At 38.0% G+C, this 19,236-nt stretch overlaps 1 protein-coding gene across 11 annotated transcripts in view; it reads right to left on the bottom strand.

The window, feature by feature from the left end:
• The window catches only part of EIF4G3 (eukaryotic translation initiation factor 4 gamma 3), a 335,147-nt gene that overhangs the window by 20,807 nt on the left and 295,104 nt on the right, over positions 1-19,236 (bottom strand). For all 11 annotated transcript variants that reach the window (XM_055331203.1, XM_055331202.1, XM_055331204.1 and 8 more), the window contains 6 exons: positions 17,723-17,816; positions 16,298-16,415; positions 13,443-13,663; positions 11,594-11,703; positions 6,844-7,016; positions 733-858 (listed from right to left, as the gene is read on the bottom strand). In XM_055331203.1, coding sequence (XP_055187178.1) covers positions 733-858; positions 6,844-7,016; positions 11,594-11,703; positions 13,443-13,663; positions 16,298-16,415; positions 17,723-17,816 — 842 coding nt within the window. The remainder of the gene's footprint in view (positions 1-732; positions 859-6,843; positions 7,017-11,593; positions 11,704-13,442; positions 13,664-16,297; positions 16,416-17,722; positions 17,817-19,236) is intronic.

Genomic DNA, 19,236 nt, shown 5'->3' on the forward strand with positions numbered 1-19,236 from the left:
TCTAGGAATACCTAAGATGCAGTTCTTTCGATTACAAGCAGAGCAGGTACTATGCAGGTGTCAGTCTGACAAGCTATTAAGTAGAAATAACTCCTTACAGCATTTGAGCAAGGACAGACATAAAAGTCAGATTAACATTAAGTTTCCAGGAGCAATACCTTTGCAACTAAGTGATTCTGGAGGCCTATCTATAAACACTGCTCATCTCAATGAACCACAGGTTTATCATATCCCCATGACTTCTCCACTGTAGATACCGTGTAATATAACATTTTCATACTGAAATGTCTTTAAAAAACTGAAGTATAGTTGTATTAGTTGTATTAGTTTCAGTTGTACAACATAGTGATTTGACAAATATATATATATTTGTATATATATATATACATATATATGTATATATAAAATAAAATGCTTACCACAATGAAGTGTAATTACCAGTCACCATACAAAGTTATAATAATATTGGCTATATTCCCTATGCCATACTTTTCATGCCCACGACTTATTTAACTTTTTAACTGGCAGTTTATACTTCTTAATCTCCTGAATTTAGAAGTCTTTAAGAAAAAAAAAAAAATAGAAGTCTTTAAGAGTCACAGGCTGTATCCAAGAGCCTCCAAAAGCACTAAGGGAACAGCGGTGTGCTTGAGTCAACTGGTAAAGTTTGGCATCAGTTTAGCTTGATATACACATACACAAAAACAAAAACAAAAACCAAGTACAACTTACATGATAAGTTCTCTCATGGAGATTCCGCCTTCTTTTAACATGGGGGTTACCAGTTCAGCAAGATACAACCAAATATGGGGAATATCAATAGCCATGTCATCTGCCAATTCCAACGTTTCTGAAAAACTGAAAAAGAACAAGACAAAAATTCATAGAAATGTAATTCAAAAGTTAAGATTAAATAAAGAGACCAAAAATCAGTCAGCAAATACCTATTAAAGCACCCACTGTGTTAGGTACTATGCCAGGCATAAAGTAACTAATAGGGGATCCCTGGGTGGTGCAGCGGTTTGGCGCCTGCCTTTGGCCCAGGGCGTGATCCTGGAGACCCGGGATCGAGTTCCACGTCGGGCTCCCGGTGCATGGAGCCTGCTTCTCCCTCTGCCTATGTCTCTGCCTCGCTCTTTCTCTCACTGTGTGCCTATCATAAATAAATAAAATGTAAAAAAAATAAAAAAAATAAAGTAACTAATAAATGAATTCCTCTTCTAAAGAGCTTATATTCGTGGAGGAGAAAGAACAGCAGAAACAAAAGCATGCCTGCAGAAAGGGCTAATATCTGAAGAACGTGAACTATGGTACCAGGATGTCCCAATCTAGAGGGTGGTTAGAAGATACCTCTCTATGAAGGTGACACGTGGAAGATTTCAGTATGAAAATAAGGGAGTCAATGTTAAATTCCGAGGGAAGAGATATACAATCTAATCCTACACTATCTAATGAGTTCACCACAGCTGAGTATCACATTCCCTGGGTCAGTCAGGACATCTGGTGTAAATCAGACCAGACCCTAAGAGAAGAAAAGACAAAAACCCTAGTCCTTGAGGAGTTTACAATAGGGAAAGAAACCAGTTGGATATAAAAAAGTCTGATAACATTACTAATAACATCATGATATATTAAAACTACTGTATCTTTTTAAAAAAGCTAGTGGTTTCAGGCTTTCATGTTACGAAAATTTTTTCTTTTTTTCTTTCCTTTTTTTAAAAATTTTTATTTATTTATGATAGTCACACACACAGAGAGAGAGAGAAAGAGAGAGAGAGAGGCAGAGACACAGGCAGAGGGAGAAGCAGGCTCCATGCACCGGGAGCCCGACGCGGGATTCGATCCCCGGTCTCCAGGATCGCGCCCTGGGCCAAAGGCAGGCGCTAAACCGCTGTGCCACCCAGGGATCCCCGAAAATTTTTTCAACGTGAAATTAAATAAATGGGATTTAAATATGAAACTTGGGCAAGTCAAATACAGAATATCAGTACAATCTTATTTAGGGTGAAAAATCACAGCTATTCATTTAGAAGTATAAAAATATAATTCAACACTTTGTTAATTAGTCCCATATACAGCATATTAAAAAGGACAACAACAAAAGTAAATTTAAGTAAAGGGGACGTACACAAGGACATACATGTAATCATAAAGGAAGGGATGAGTGAGTGAAGGGGCACAGGCAGGTATATTTGTCTTCACAGCCTTCCAGATCTCTGCATACAGAAAATAACATGCTTTTCACTGTATTTCAGTTTTTAGCTAGAGTACGTCACTTAGCGTACCTACTATAGAAGTTTACACGTCATTAAAATTTTTGCACATAAAAAGAGATACTGCTACAAGGCAGGGTTACCTTTCTGAAGGTACCATTTCAAAATAGTTTGTAGCTCTGTGACATTACTTATCTCTGGGCTTCATGAATCCTTAATGTCAACTTTTTGACCTCACAGCTCATAATGATTTGACATCTACTTGCTGTACAACAGATAACTTGACTATTTTCTCATTATGCGCACACTTTAAGCTCAGTTAATGTGCCACTGATGGGATATAATCTGGCTGGACTCCATGATTTCTGGGCTAATCATCCTATAAAGTCAATTCATGTTCCATGACTTAGTGGCATAGATTAAGCTGTTTAATGAGCCCATGAGACAATTGTAGCTGTCCAGGTCTCTCAGCAGTTGATTTATGATTTTCATCTCATATTACAACTAGAAGATACCCATATTCTTGCCTTGGTTTTCTATTTCTTTTTTTAAAAAAATTTTTATTTATTTATGATAGTCACACACACAGAGAGAGAGAGAGAGAGAGAGGGGCAGAGACATAGGCAGAGGGAGAAGCAGGCTCCATGCACCGGGAGCCCGACGTGGGATTCGATCCCGGGTCTCCAGGATCGCGCCCTGGGCCAAAGGCAGGCGCTAAACCGCTGCGCCACCCAGGGATCCCTATTTCTTTTCTTTTTTAAAAAAGTTTTTAAAGATTTTGTTTATTTATTCATGAGACACACAGAGAGAGGCAGAGACAATAGGCAGAGGGAGAAGCAGGCTCCTTTCAGGGAGCCTGATGCAGGACTCAATCCCAGGACCCTGGGATCACTCCCTGAGCCTAAGGCAGAGGCAGATGCTCAACCACTGAGTCACCCAGGTGTTCCCCCCCTCCTTTTTCTTTAAGATTTTTAATTTATTCACTTGAGGAAAAGAGAGAGAGACAGAAAGAGCACAAGCAAGGGGAGAGGAAGAGGGAGGGGGAGAAAGAGACTCCCAACTGAGCTCGGAGTCCAATGTGCAGCTTGGTCCCAGGACCTGGTGATTATGACCTGAAGTGAAGGCAGATGCTTAACAATCTGAGCCACCTAAGTACCCCTTTGGTTTTCTATTTCTTGATTAGTCAGTTCATCATGGGACAGTCTGTAGAACACAATCATTGGTCAAATCCATACTGCTGATAAAAAAAAAAAACCATATTTGGCTGAACATAGGGTTTCCGTAGAATAAGCTTGTAAGCGGCTTATTTCTTTTCAGACTTACAGTTCCTAAATCTTTTTGTACATTTTTTTTAAAACCAATGGTGTACAAAAGCTTTGGATTATTACGTAGTCTGTAATAATGCACTGCATAATACACATTTTCTGCTGGCTGAACGAACAAAACAGCTATACCGTACTCTTGCTTCTCCTTACAGAGTGACCATTATGGACTACTCTAATGGTGAAATCCACAGGTGGGATTTTAGGTATCCCTCCCTCCTTCTCAACCAAGAAGGCTCTACTTTTCTTTACTTTATATACTGAGTTCCTGTCTAAAATTTAAATAAAAGGGTACATGGTTAAAAGTTAAAATTTTTTTTTAGTTCAGAAATCTGCTGAAAAGGCAAAAAATAATCTTCCATAATTGGAAATGGTTATTAGCAGCATCTCCTACAATTTCATTGTGATAATTAAAAAGCATATCATGATATAGATAAACGAGAGAGACAGTGAAGACATCTAAAAATCAGATTGGTCAAGTATCATTATGACTGGTTTAAAGAGAATCTTACAGGTAAAAGGAAGAAATAAATGAAGATGAAAGCTTCTTATACTCCAGTATCATATTTAAAGGATCACTACAAAAAAGTTATTATTTCTTACCTATGTGAGCAAACATGGTCTCCATTGTCAACTAGCATCTCTATAATTTTTATTTTATTTTATTTTTTTAAGATTTTATTTTTATTTATTTATGAGAGAGAGAGAGAGAGAGAGGTAGAGACACAGGCAGAGGGAGAAGCAGACTCCATGCCGGGAGCCCAACGCAGGACTTGATCCCCGGACTCCAGGATCACGCCCTGGGCCGAAGGCGGGCGCCAAACTGCTGAACCACCCAGGGATCCCCTATAATTTTTTTTAAATTGGCACCTCCACAATTTGCATCTGAAACCTACTCTGCATGTCTGTGTAAACTCTGAATAGCAGGGTAGAACTGCCATAAGAGGCAGGAAAAGTTCCCTAGAGTAGTTGAGGAGGAGATAAGATTTCTCTCCAACAAATATCTCCCAAAATGAAACACACAGGGTACATACTGTATGTCTACTGACAACTCCAATTTTTACCATCCTGGTTTTTCATCTGTTTATCACACTTCCTTTTTTTTTTTTTAAGATTTTATTTATTTTATTCATGAGAGACATGGAGAGAGAGAGAGGCAGAGATGCAGGCAGAGGGAGAAGCAGGCTCCTTGTGGGGAGCCCGATGCAGGACTCGATCCTAGGACCTTGGGATCACACCCTGAGCTAAAGGCAGACATCCAACCACTGAGCCACCTAGATGCCCCTTAAGGAAGTAGGGACAGGGAAGCCTGGGTAGCTCAGCAGTTGAGCATCTGCCTTCCGCCCAGGGCATGATCCTGGGGTCCTGGGATCAAGTCCTGCACTGGGCTCCCCACAGGGAGTCTGCTTCTCCCTCTGCCTGTGTCTCTGTCTCTCTCTCTCTCTCATGAATAAGTAAATAAAATCTTAAAAAAAAAAAAGTAAGTAAGGACAGAGGAAGATGAAGTAGCTACTGAGACACAGAAGTGTTAATTTCATTTTCAGTACAAATAAAAGGTGGTGGTTGTGTATTGCTAGAAACAGCATCAACAGGAGCACCAGCACCAGCACCACTACCACCAATGAAATTATAGAGATGATGTCTGAATATGACACTTTTTTCTCAAGGAATCCTCCCCAAAGGGAAATGCCAACATATGAAAGCCTAGAAATCAAGCTAGCACCTCACAAGTTCAGTGAAGCAATGAAGCGAGATCGTACCTCCTGGGGTCTTTCTAGATACAAATAAACTTAATAGTATAGTTTGAAGAAAGAGAGAAAGGGTAAACAGTTATTCAGCATTCTCAATTCTAAAATTATCTGGTGACTGTATCTTAATAGATAAGAAAGAAGCATTTATAAATTAATATAATCGTGACCTCAACTGTAGTTTGCAGGGGCTCGAACCTATAATTTCAAGTTGGCTAGGAAAAGAACTCAATATGTGAGGATGTGGATACTCATTTGCTCTATTTACACTAGCTGGTTATTGAAGTGAATCAATTTTTTCTTTTTAAACTGGGAAACCATCTAGGTCTTAAAGGGCAACAATCACAGAAACTTTTGCCACAGTTTCATACTAAGGTAACTACTTATTAAGGTAGATGGCCTTAATCCAGTCACACTCAGTGTATTCATCCCAATTTATCTTATTGCTGAAAGATTAATAATCCTAGGGGTAAGTATATATTTTCTAGGACCTTGAAGACACCATCATCATTCTTCATAAAATCAAATGAGTAATTATTCCTAAATACATTCAACTTTGTCATTTAATGTTTACCTTATTCTAAGGAATTAACCATATCTGAAAGACATACTGTTGCATTTCATCACATGTGCATTTAATTTACAAGAATATACTACGAGCCCGGCAAAAAAGACACAAAGAGAAAAATAGTGCAGAATTTTTAATGCTATTCTACCCAATGAACATATCCCCTGAAGATGAAATGTGACACGTGAATCTGGTGTTCAGCCTTCAGGAGGTTTTAGTTCCTGATTTGAGAGTGGGCACCTGGCAGTGCTGTGTTTCTATGTTTTTCATTTGCACAACATGGCTCCTAAAACAAAATTTTTTACCATATGAAATTTTTGCCTTAAACATTAATTTCACCTTAAACATCAGAACCCAAGCCTGGGTAAAAATGTGGGCTGTACCACAAAGAAGCCAATCCATGCACATGTAATGATAACAAACTTATTAGAACTTGATCTGATGAGTATATAATAGTGACAGCCAGACTTCATCAAAACAGGCAGCAACAAGAATCATAATGAAACCAATCTGGAACAGACTAAATCATTAACAATTTGGGAGTTATACATGCTTCTATGGGGGTAGAATGGACAGACGAGCATTCATTGGCCAAAATAACCATGGTTTACTGAAAGGATAAGGCTTATTTTAAAAAGGTTTAAGTCGATTTTCCAAAATTTTCCTCACACAAAAAAAGCTTTTGCCTCAAAGAACATACAGGGTTTACATGTAAATGGGCTGGTGAAGGCCTGAGTTTCTCCGAGGTTAAGAGGTCTCTGCTACCTTACACCATGATACAGGTCTAACAATAAAATTTAGAAAACCAAGAGATAACCCTTCATTCCCTAGCACAATCTACCAAATGCTGTAATCTCCACCAATAAACTATCAACATATTACACATCAACACATTATATTGGACATAGTTTTATTCTATGGAAATTAGTACTTAAAAATACATGTACTTTTGAGCACAGTGAGTAACTACCACTCTTGAGGAGGATACTAACCCTTTGAAAATGTCCTGTTTGCTGAGTTTTTCTGACTGCACCAGCTGATAGAGTAATTGGCCCATGTGATCTCTGGTGATCTGGCTCCTTTCCAGGGTGGACTCTACTCCCATTCTCACAAACACATGTAGCAGGCCCTGGGCATTCAGCTCTTCCACACACTGCATGGCTTCCTGTTCAAACAGCAAATAAAAAGCTTACTCTAAAATCTGGATCCCATTACAAGAACGTTAAAATAAGTTTAAAATCTTTTACATATGACAGTCAACAGAAAGCTCCACAAACAAGACAGTCTTCATATATTTTTTAATTTTTAAAAATTTTTTAATTTTTAGTTTTTAATTTTTTTCATATTTTTTTTAGACATTAATAGAGCTTGGTAAAATGCAGGCTGATCTGGGCAATATTAGTCATATTTTAAAACAAAAGAATAGAAAATTGTTATAAGAGTAAAGTGTTTAGGTTAACAATTTTACTACTCTGCTCAAAGAAGCAGAGTCAAAAATGTATTTTTCTACATAATGCTTACCCATGTTATGATCAATAAAAAAAATGAATATGGTATATTATGAAACAGAAATTCACGATCATGAGTCAAACGACTTAAAGTGGCAACTGAGATAATTCTGTTTGGGGATGTTAATATTTGCAAAATATTCAATAAAGAAGGTATTCCTTCATAGGGAAGTTAATATGGTTAGCTTAAGTACTAAATACCTTTTAGGAAGTTCTTGGACTGTGGGGCTTGTGAAATGGTCCTTACCATGGGGTGATATGGCTAGGTCCATATCTTTGAAGCCTGGCAGCCAGGGTTGCTGAATCACCAATACAGCAGTATGCCTCTCTGCCCTCAGCTATCTCAATTTTGTCTGAATCCAAAATCCTTTGGTTGAACCTCTGAAGAGAGTAGCTCTTCTGAGGGGGGAAATGCATGTGAGAAGGGCAGCCTCCTGACTGAGGAAGGAGGAGGGCACACCTAGATTTCTCACTGTTGCTCTATTTACCCTCTGCTATTTTATTTCGTACCTCCCCCACATCTACTTTTTATCTAAAAAACTTTTAAACTACAGAGTAATTGAATAGTACAATGTACACATCTATAACTTCAACTGAGATTCATCAACTGTTTTCTTTACATATATGTAAGAAATTTAGTATCAATACAAAGTCAATAAAAATACTATCTGATACGGGGGGCTGCGTGGCTTAGTCAGTTAAGTGTCCAATGGGTGATTTCAACTCCGGTCAGGATCTCGTGGGTTGTGAGATTGAGCTCAGCATCCGGCTCCACACTTAGCAGGGAGTCTGCATAAGACTCTCTCCTTCTGCCCCTCCTCCCACTCAAGCTTGCGTGCTCTCTATAAACTAAATAAATTAATCTTTTAAAAGTATACTGATATATAGTATATATTCAAAATTTCCACAATTGTCCCCAAATGTCCATTATAGCTTTTTCTTGTTCCAGGATACAACTAAAAACCTGACATCACATGTCAGGATGCATGATGTCTCTTTAGACTCTTTTAATCTAGATCAGTCCTTTCTTTTGTTTTTATCTTGTTATGACATTCACATTTTTGGAAACAGTTGGCCCAGTTGTCATGTAAAACTGTCTTAATACACTTCTAACCCATCAAACCTTCTTTTCTCAGCCCCATCTACACCTTATACACATCCCTAGCCTGCTAAATAAATGGCTACTCATCCTTCTAATTTCTAGCTTCCAGAATGTTGCTGCTGTCTATTCCCTATGTTTTTTATCCTTGTGAGTTTTTACCTCATTTTAAAGCCCAACATCATAATAATGCTTTTCAGGAGACCATGGAAATGAATGCACATATCTTTAGTATTTAACCTGAATTGATTGTCTTCATTTTTTTTTTTATGATTTTTATTTTTAAGTAATCTCTACAGCCAATCTGACATCAAGGGTCTCATGCTCTTCCAACGGAGCTAGCTAGGTGCTCCATGAAGTGATTAAATATCTTCCCATGGAAATTTATTTACTGAATCTGTGTACAGGGTCAACTAAATATATCAATGTACTTCTTTTAAAAAGATTTTATTTTTAGTCATTTGTCTATACTTAACATGGGGCTCAAACTTACAATTCTGAGATCAGGAGTCACATGTTCTACCAACTGAATCAGCCAGGTGCCCCCTAAATCATGGTACCTTTAATGTCACAGTAGTTCGTAATTGTGCCCTTTCCCTGATTTTCTCATGGTTTGGTTCTCATTTCTTTCAGTACGCAGCTGACTGACACCTCCTATAGTCTCTGTGACTGTACAATCACTAGCTATCATATCACCTTGTTTTAATTCTCTGCACTGAAACATTACTTTTCTTTTTGTATTTGTTGTTTACTTATTACCTAAATTTAGGCAGCTCTGTATCTCCCATTAGATGGTAAGCTCCACAAATGACCTACAGAAGTAAACTATATTGTTCACTATATACACTACAGAATATCCAGGCAGTCTTCCCTAGAATGTGGCTGGCACATTTTAGTTATTCAGTTAACTATATATCACAGAGGCTAAAAAACACAGGGTGTGGAGAGAGACAAATGTGGGTTTGAATCCTGGTTCTGCTACTTACTACTATGTGAGTTTAGGAGGGTTACAATTTCTTTCTTTCTTTCTTTTCTTTCTTTTTTTTAGGATTTTATTTATTTATTCATGAGACAGAGAGAGAGAGAGAGAGAGAGAGAGAGAGAAAAGAGAGAGAGAGAGAGAAAAGAGAGAGAGAGAGAGGCAGAGACACAGTCAGAGAGAGAAGCAGGCTCCATCCAGGGAGCCTGATGCGAGACTTGATCTCGGGACTCCAGGATCACACCCTGGGCCAAAGGCAGGAGCTTAACTACTGCGCGACCCAGGTGTCCCACAATCTCTCAGTCTTGACCTCCTAATACAGGGTTACCCTGAGGAATGCACACAGGAAAAGGACTTGGCATACTGCCAAACCAAAACAAAGGCTCAATAAATATTAATTTGTATTATTATTATCTTTTAAAGATTTATTTATTTGACATACAAACACACAATGCAAACTGGGGGAGGGGTAGAAGGAAAGGAGAAAGAGAATACTCAAGCACATTCCCTGCTGAGCAGGGAGTATGATGTGGTAATCCATCCCAGGACCCTGAAACCATGACCTGAGCTGAAATCAAGTCGGACACTTAACCGACTGAATCACTCAGGTACCCCAATTTTTAAATAATAATAGCACCTACTAAGATGCTAGAAAAAACATCTTTCATAGGATGTGTTCTGTAAGCTGTTAGAATATCATAAAATATGCTAAAAGTCATAAGATATAGTTAATGCTCTGAAGCTAGAAGCCTAATTTTTATTATTTTTTAAACATTTAATTTTAAGTAATCTCTGTATCGAACATGGGGCTTGAACCTGCAAACCCTGAGACCATGAGTCACCTGCTCTACTGACTGAGACAGCCAGGCCCCTGGAAAACTAATTTTCTTTTCTTTTCTTTTTTTGGAAAACTAATTTTATTTATTTAACAGATAAGCTTTTGTTGACTCCAGATCCCTCAACTACATCTTATTATATGATCTTCCTAAGAACCTATAGGTCTTTTGGTATTTACTATAACTACAATTTATTTTTTTAAAAAGATTTTATTTGTTTATTCATGAGAGACACACACACTCAGAGAGAGAGGCAGAGACACAGAAAGAGGGAGAAGCAGGCTCCATGCAGGAAGCCTGATGTAGGACTCGATTCCGGGACTCTGAGATCACGTCCTGAGCCAAAGGGAGACAGACGCTCAACCACTGAGTCACCAAGGCGTCCCTATAACTACAATTTAAATACGTATCTGTTTAGGTTTTTTTTTTTTTTTAGATTTTATTTATTTATTCATTAGAGACACGGAGAGAGAGAGAGAGGCAGAGACACAGGCAGAGAGAGAAGCAGGCTCCATGCAGGAAGCCTGATGTGGGACTCGATTCCAGGACTCCAGGATCACACCCTGGGCGGAAGGCAGGTGCTAAACTGCTGAGCCACCCGGGATCCCCTGTTAAGTCTTTATGATCTGTCTCTGCCACTAGAGTTTAGGGCTCATGAAGTTGGGCATTATGTCTTATCTTATTTACTACCATCTTAAAATGAGGATCAAAGAGAAGGCTAGGAGTAAAGGAAGGCAGATTCAAAGCTGGGTCTTGAATGTTTCACTTAGGCTGTCTGAACCTGACACAGTGCTTACTCCTTTGTGCCTCAGTTTTCTACTTAAGAAATAAAAACTCATGTCAGCCATACTTCAGAGTTAATAAAAGAATGATGATAAAATGACTATGAAGGTCATGAGAGGCAACAATATAGACACAATGCCTAATAATGATAATGTGTTGGTTTTTCTTCATGAGTATCAAAGTCAATGTGGTTATCCCACTGTGGGGATGGACTGGTGGCCACTCTCCCTTCTTGCCATTTGATCTTGGGAACTCTTTTATCAATTTAAAAGAGAGTAGTTGCCAAGAGTGCATCAGAGTTGTTCAAATTAAACTGTGTGGGACTTGGATTACTAACTCTTAAGTCTTAGTGACAAGTGACTTAGACCAGAGTCAAGTTACTAAGTCTCTTATGGGGTTTTCAATATTGTTGCTTTCTTTTCTTTTTTTTTTCTTTTCTTTTCTTTTCTTTTCTTTTCTTTTCTTTTCTTTTCTTTTCTTTCTTTTCTTTTCTTTTCTTTTCTTTCTTCCTTTCTTTCTTTATGAAATTTCATTTACCTTAAAATCATTAATGTGTAGAAATTCATCAATGATAGATTTGGACTTCCTCTCCATCTCCAATTCTGACAATGCAGGGGTTGATGTTGCTGGAATTTCTGGTTTCACTACTAGTAAAGTTAAAAAAACATGAAAATAAAAATGACAAAAATTATCATTAAAATGATGAGATTATGGTTGACGATATTTATGTGTTACATTGATTTTTCCCACAAAAGCATTAAAATAGATGCAAATTTGATAAGGCAAGGCACCTATAATCAGAAAAGAGAAATTTTATTGTGACATAGATATATACCCAGTAATTTCATATTCTACAACTAAAAGAATATAGAGATATGGTAAACTTTTATAATTAAAGCCTTTTCGTTCGTTTCTGTATTTTGATTCTTCTCCTCTGCCCCAATGAAGAGCATGTGAAGCTTGCACAATCACGCACAGAGCTCCAAACACATTGGCCTTTGACAGCTGCTTGAACATGCCATGTTTTTACCTACTTATTACCAACCATTCTGCTCATGGTGCTCCTCCTCACTGGGATGCTCTTTCTCTCTGCTCCATACCCATCCTTCCCTGTAAACCTATTTTAACTCCTACTAGTCCATTAAACATTAACCTGAGTGAAGCTTTCCCTGATATCTTTCTGTGTCAATTCTAGATAGTTCCTTTGTTAAGAACTCTTAGAACTCTGCTCTTCTCAGCTTCATAGCACTTTTCTCAGCTCATACTTGTATACAATATCTTTTGTGGAATTATGTAAGTCTTCCTGACCCAGCAGACTGAAGGCTGAGAGTGGAGATCCAGTGCCGGCAAGTCACTAGGTAGTCAGTGTGCATGTGGTGAATAAACGAATGAACCAGACAATAAACATGCACAGGGCAGCTGCGCTACATTATTCACTACACATAAGATATTTTCAAGTCTGTCATGTTATGTTCCCCAAATACCTACCATAGATAAGACACATGTCCCTAAAGCTAAATGATATGAAGTCTACAGCTGGGAGAAGACATTTCAATTTGTCTCTGAATCCATTTAGAGACTATAGTTAGGAAACATAATTTAAATACTGAAACAAATTTGAAAACTATAAAAATATTATAAACAACCAGTTTAACTATAAACAACCAGAATAAAGATTATAAGGATGCAGAAAATGTAAACTATTTTTATTATCGTCGTCATCATCATCATGGCATCTAGTACCTTTTGAACAATCTGTATTTATCAGATAATGTTCTAAGTATTTACCTGTTTTAACTTTCAATTAATCTTCATGATAATTCTACAGGGGAGGTATACTTACTCTCCGCACTTAACAGATGAAACAGTAACACAGATAGGTTACATTCATGACAGTAATTATTAGAGCATTATCTGAGTTGGTCCTCTAATCATATGCATGCTAAACATATACAAAAACCACAGATGTTACCAAGATCAAGTTAACAAAAGATGATCTGATATTATCTCTTTGGTTTGCCTTGCAGTGGCTCAATAATGTCAGAATTTCTGTATATTTGAGGGCTCTACAAAGCACATGCACTCTAATGCACAGTGAGGGATTATGTCAAGAACTTGTAAGAAATTCAGATTGCTTACTATACAGCAAGAGGCACCCATCACCATCGCATTTAATATAGAAAGAGGAAACTTTATAAATTGTTGAACAAAGGGTAACCTGGGAAATGAATGTTATAAAATTAAACGGCTGTCTTTTACCTTTTAAGATACCTGTGTGTTATTATCACAAACATTCTGAAATCTATGTAGTAACAAGGTCTCCTCTGCATTTTCCATTCCACATTTAAGGCCCAAATCTCCTATCAGTATGTATCAAGTCTCTCACCTGACTCTCGAGCCCTGTTTCGGTCAGTCTCAGCACTGTTCCTTTCCATGTCCATGCCTCCAGTAAGCTGTTTCACGGTCTCCAACATCTCTCTGCGTTGCTCTTCTTGAGAATGATTGTCCAACAGGTCTTTGCTGCTGCCGCCCCTCATGAAAGTATTGGGACGAGCTGCTGGAGATGGAAGGGGCTTGTCATTCTTCTCTCTGCCCATGCTTCCACGACTTAAAAGACAAAACATACTTTTCAGAAGAAAGACCACCCCATTCCCCTATATATTCAAATTATAAAATAATACTAAGACTTTCTAAATGTATGCAGGGTAATTTTTTACACATAACTTCAAAGGTGTGAGGCAACAATTCTACTTCAAATTGTATTTACATAAGTAAAATCAGTGCTTCCAAGAGAACGTTAAACATGCTTTTACGTTTTTCAAAAATGTTAAAAGGGATACTACTTAAAATGTTAAAATGCCAATGACAACTCTTTATTTTAGTTTAAAAAAATTTTTAATAAAGAAAACAGTGATGAATGTATGAGCTAAAAAGGTGAGACAGAATACCAAACATGGTATCACTATCTTACAAATTACAATTTCTGAATTTATTCAGAAACTTCAAATATAAGTAAAATGCTTTGAGAACCAAGTAGTAGAAATAGTTTTTTTTAGAAAGATCCTTATTTTATTTTATAGATTTATTTATTTATTTATGATAGACATAGAGAGAGAGAGAGAGAGAGAGAGAGAGAGAGAGAGAGAGAGGCAGAGACACAGGAGGAGGGAGAAGCAGGCTCCATGCTGGGAGCCCAACACGGGACTCGATCCCGGGACTCCAGGATCGTGCCCTGGGCCAAAGGCAGGCGCTAAACCGCTGAGCCACCCAGGGATCCCCCATTTATTTATTTTAGAAAGAGAAAGAGTGACAGAGTGCAGGGGTGAGGGACAGAGGAAGAGGGAGAGAGTTCCAAGCTGAGCCCCACTGGGGTTTAATCCTACAACCCTGAGATCATGACCTGAGCTGAAACTGATGAAACTGAGCTGAAACCAAGAACTGGACCCTTAACTGACTAGGTCACCCAGGTGCCCCAGATGTAGTCTTGAATGGACAAAGTCATACATTTTATTTAAGAGAGTATCTTCCTATATCACTACTTTTTTTGTTTTTTTAAGATTTTTTTAAAAATTATTTATTTATTTATTCATAGAGACACAGAGAGAGAGGCAGAAACACAGCCAGAGGGAGAAGCAGGCTCCATGCAGGGAGCCTGACATGGGACTCGATCCCGGGTCTCCAGGATCACGCTCTGGGCTGAAGGTGGCGCTAAACCGCTGCGACACCAGGGCTGCCCTCCCTACTCTTTTTTTTTTTTTAATTATTTTATTTTATTTATTTCTTCATGAGAGATACAGAGAGAAAGAGAGAGAGAGAGAGGCAGAGACATAAGCAGAGGGAGAAGCAGTCTCCACGCAGGAAGCCCGATGGGGGACTTGATCCTGGGAACCCGGGATCCAAAGGGCCAAAGGCAGAGGCTCAATCCCTGAGCCACCCAGGTGTCCCCCTACTCTTTTTTTAGACAATTCTAATCACTTGGGCAAATAGTTCCTTGGCCCATAGCAGATCAGGAGCAGCAAATTAAAAGGGAAAAAAGAAAATGACTAGAGGCACAATAATGATCTAACCTCTGAAAGTACATACACAAGTACGCAAAGAGCATAGCCATCAGGGGAAATTTATGGCAGGGCAAAGAGCCACAAATACCTCAATAGCACAAAAGATGCTTAATGACAATCTGAGCCATCATTAAAAGCGGAATTGTGCTAAGTATATTTTGTTGCAGAAGCCAAAGGTAAAGTAACATAGTTTAGAAAGTCTACCTGGCCAAACTGATTACAATAATATAAGAGAAAAGTTTGAGAGCTTAAAGCAACTTTAGCTCTAAAAGCAGTAATATCAAAAATTTTGAGGGGTGTCTGGATGGCTTACTTGGTAGATTGTGTAACTCAGGGTCATGAGTTTGAGCCCTATGCTGGGTGCAGAGATTACTTAAGTAAAATCTTTTAAAAAAATGTTGTTTTCTGTCATTATTCTACAGTTCTTATCCATTTTCTGTAAACCAACCAACGGAGCACTTCACTGTATCAATCCTATAAAAATGAAAGTAGACAGTACAACACACAGAATAGTGAGAAACAAAAGAGAGCATCAAATATAACTTGAAGAGTGTGACAAAAGAACATGGGTAGGCTGTCATGCCCTTTAATTCATGTGCTTCACAGGTCAGCCCTGGTGGCCCAGCGGTTTAGCACCTCCTTCAGCCCGGGGTGTGATCCTGGAGACCGGGGATCGAGTCCCACATTGGGCTCCCTGCACGGAGCCTGTTTCTCCCTTTGTCTGTGTCTCAGCCTCTTTCTATGTCTCTCATGAATAAATAAATAAAGTCTTTAAAAAAATAAATCCATGTGCTTCACAGTGTTAGGTTAATCTAGAGCATCCTGAGGCATTAGTTTAGAGAGCCCTCCACCAGCCTCCCAGGGTGTTTGGGTAGGTCTGGTTTCTTAAGGAACAAACCATTAGAAACTTGCCAGGTAACTTGCTCTTCCTTTCTACCCTATCCCAAACATTTCTACCTCACCCAGTTATATTCTTATCTTAGAAAGCACAGAATGTGAAGATCAAGGGAGGAAAAGAAAAAGAAAATCAATCTTAGGAATAAAAGCTATCCACATCATAGAGATGATCATCATAGTCTCTGTGTGTGTGTGTGTGTGTATGAAAGAGAGAGAGAGAGAATGATAGAGAACAGACATCAACAGGTAGGTCGGTCCTGTGTTAATATAAGAGTGGGCTTCTCACCTGGTTAAGGTCCGTCGGGAATCAAACTCTAAAGGCGTAGATGATGTAGACCCTGAAGGTGCTGGAGGTTGCAAAGCAGAGAATCTGTTTAAACTGGAAGCACTTGACCGTAAGGCATCTATAGGTGTTGAGAATTGAGAAAAAAAAAAAATACAAATCACATGACTAAAATGCAGCTGCCTCTCTTTTTTTATTTTTAAAGATTTTATTTATTTGAGAGATGGAGAGAACAGCAAGTGACAGCATGAGCGGTGGGAGGAACAGAGGGAGATAGAGCAGTAACTCCCGGCTGTGCAAGGAGCTGGATGCAGGGCTCCATCCCAGGATTCCAGGGATCACAACCTGAGCCAAGGCAGACGCTTAACCAACTAGGTCACCCAGGTGCCCTTAAAATGCAGCTTCTAATTCATCTGCCTCCCTAGGGAAGAAGGTGGCTTGTGGAGACTATGTATTTCTAACAATCCTAACAAGGTGATGTCAATCTCCTGGTTCACAGACCATACTCTAAGAAGTATAATGTTAGAAGGAATTTGTCTGTCTGAGGGATGGGGTAATTGGATGATGGGCATTAAGGAGCGTACCTGAGGAGCACTGGGGGTTATATGCAGCTGATAAATCACTAAACTCTACCTCTGAAACTGAAAACACACTATATGTTAATTAATTAAATTTAAATAATAATAAAATAAGGAATTTGTAAAAAAAAAAATCCCCAAACTTAGAAATCTTTGTACATCACAACCATTTCCTGCTCTAAAAACAATTACTTATGTTAGGTAGTGATGGGGGGTAGGAGTCTTAGGGAAGGAGGGAGGCAAGCAAAAACAAAACAAAATATTTCACTTATAGAAGTTAACTAATATAAATCCTATGTATTTATATTAAGTAAAATTATGCATGTGGGCTTAAATGCATAACACAAGTTTTTTAAAGAATCAAAGGTCAAAATTACTTAATAGAAGGGAAATATGGAAAGGAGCCTAACATTGAAGTTTTTTACTTTCCATTGGACTTTCTTAGCTTTAAAAAGATGTGTTTGTAGTGGTCTAAACATTTGAGTCCTAAGGTCAAATCTCTCAAAATCTGACTTTTGATAAAGATTTTGAAAAATATTTCACTCTCTTTTACAACTCCCCTTTACAATTCTTTTTTTAGCAAAGTGAGTTTTCTTTTTCACTTGGGTTATTAGTAATTTCTCTTATCATATGGAATTTGTGAACATCAACTTTAACAAAGGAGCATAAGAGATTAAAGTATTAAACAGCCTAACTGAACAAAAAAAAATTATAAATATTTAAAATACCATAGTGAGGGACACCAGTAAGTTTGCACATGCTTTGACTATAGATCTTTCCCTAAACTCATTATTAAATGAATAGTGATAGACCACATCCAAGTACCCAAGAAGGGACACTTCATACTTACCAGTCTCACTTGCCTTTGCTCCACCACTGCTGCCCTTTCCCCAACTGCCCAGCTGTGCTTTAGGTACCAGCTGAATTTTCTCATCAATTGTGGGCTGTAAGTAAGTGACCACAAACCAATTATAGGAAAATTCTAGAATGGTTTATTTTCCTTTTTCATAAAAATTTATTTATTTTAGAAAGAGACAGAGAGTGCATACGAGAGTGGTGGAGAGGGGCAGAGGGAGGAGAGAATCTCAAGCAGACTCCTCACTGAGCAAAGAGCCCAAAGCCATCTCATGACCCTGAGATCTTGACCTGACCTAAAATCAAGAATCTGTTGCTCAATTGACTGACATCCCCCAGGAGCTCCTAGAATGTTTTATCTTCTTTTTCCCTTTGGTGTAGTAAAAACTAACTTTAGCAACAAAAGAGTGCTTGGAATAATTTAAGAAACATAAAATGGAGCTATTCACATTCACATGGGATTCTGGTGGTACCTGCACTACTTTGTTGGAATCCAGCATCCACAAAACAGTTTGGAACCACTTGTCTGGAGAATGCATTCAGGTCCCCTAAGAAGGTGTAGCATTTAACTAAATATAAGCAGTTTTTGGTAATTTCTCCTGTTTAGTAATGCCAGTGAAAAATCTTGTATGTTACAAAATTAATCCCTTAAATCTCTTCACATTACTGTCAGAAAATAGGTCAGACAGGACAAAGATTTTGTATTTCAGTAAAGCTTAACAGGGTGAGGGCTAAAGATGAAAAAGTGGAATGGAAGTGTTCAATACAGGGGAATAAGAAAAAAGTGAACATAGAATATTAGGAAGTGAAGATGCCTCTCTAGGGTTTAATCCCCAAACACAACTTCACCACAGGTGAACAGAATTATAATAATGTAGTCATTAGAAAACACAAACCACAGTAAGCTGAAATGTAGCTCTTGGTAATAAAAGTGTTCATAAATTCTAATAGTGCTGCCTTGCTCCACCACATGCTTTCACATAAATCTCTCCCAATTAACAATCTATTTTTTAAATGGTTTTGAAATATTTTTAGGGTATTTTTTTTCCTAAGGTATTTGAGTAGAGTACCTACACACAAAATTTATTAAAAATTAACAAACTTTCAAAATATTAATAATGTTGTAGTTTTACCAGCACTATTGTTTTTTATAGCATCCATGAATTGAAACAATATTTAAAAACACAGATAATATTATTATTAAGTACTGATGTAATTTTCAAAGATGTTGGGTTGATATATGAATTCTCTTAAGATTTTGGTTAAAATAGTCTCTTGCTAGAAACAGGAGTGGATGGGAATCATTGCTGTATTCAGCAATGGAATCTCTGCACGGAGACATCAATAACCAGCGAATGGACAAGAATCTTTGAGAACAGGATCCTATTTAATTAAAATCAAGAGCAATCTAGAGACTTAATGTACTATCCTGAAGCAATACTTTGAAATGAAGACAAAAATGACATAGCCCATCTTCATCCAATTTTCTTTTCTTTTTTTTTTTGGAGT

This window comes from Nyctereutes procyonoides, unplaced genomic scaffold, assembly GCF_905146905.1.
Source record: "Nyctereutes procyonoides isolate TBG_1078 unplaced genomic scaffold, NYPRO_anot_genome, whole genome shotgun sequence".
Taxonomy (NCBI): domain Eukaryota; kingdom Metazoa; phylum Chordata; class Mammalia; order Carnivora; family Canidae; genus Nyctereutes; species Nyctereutes procyonoides.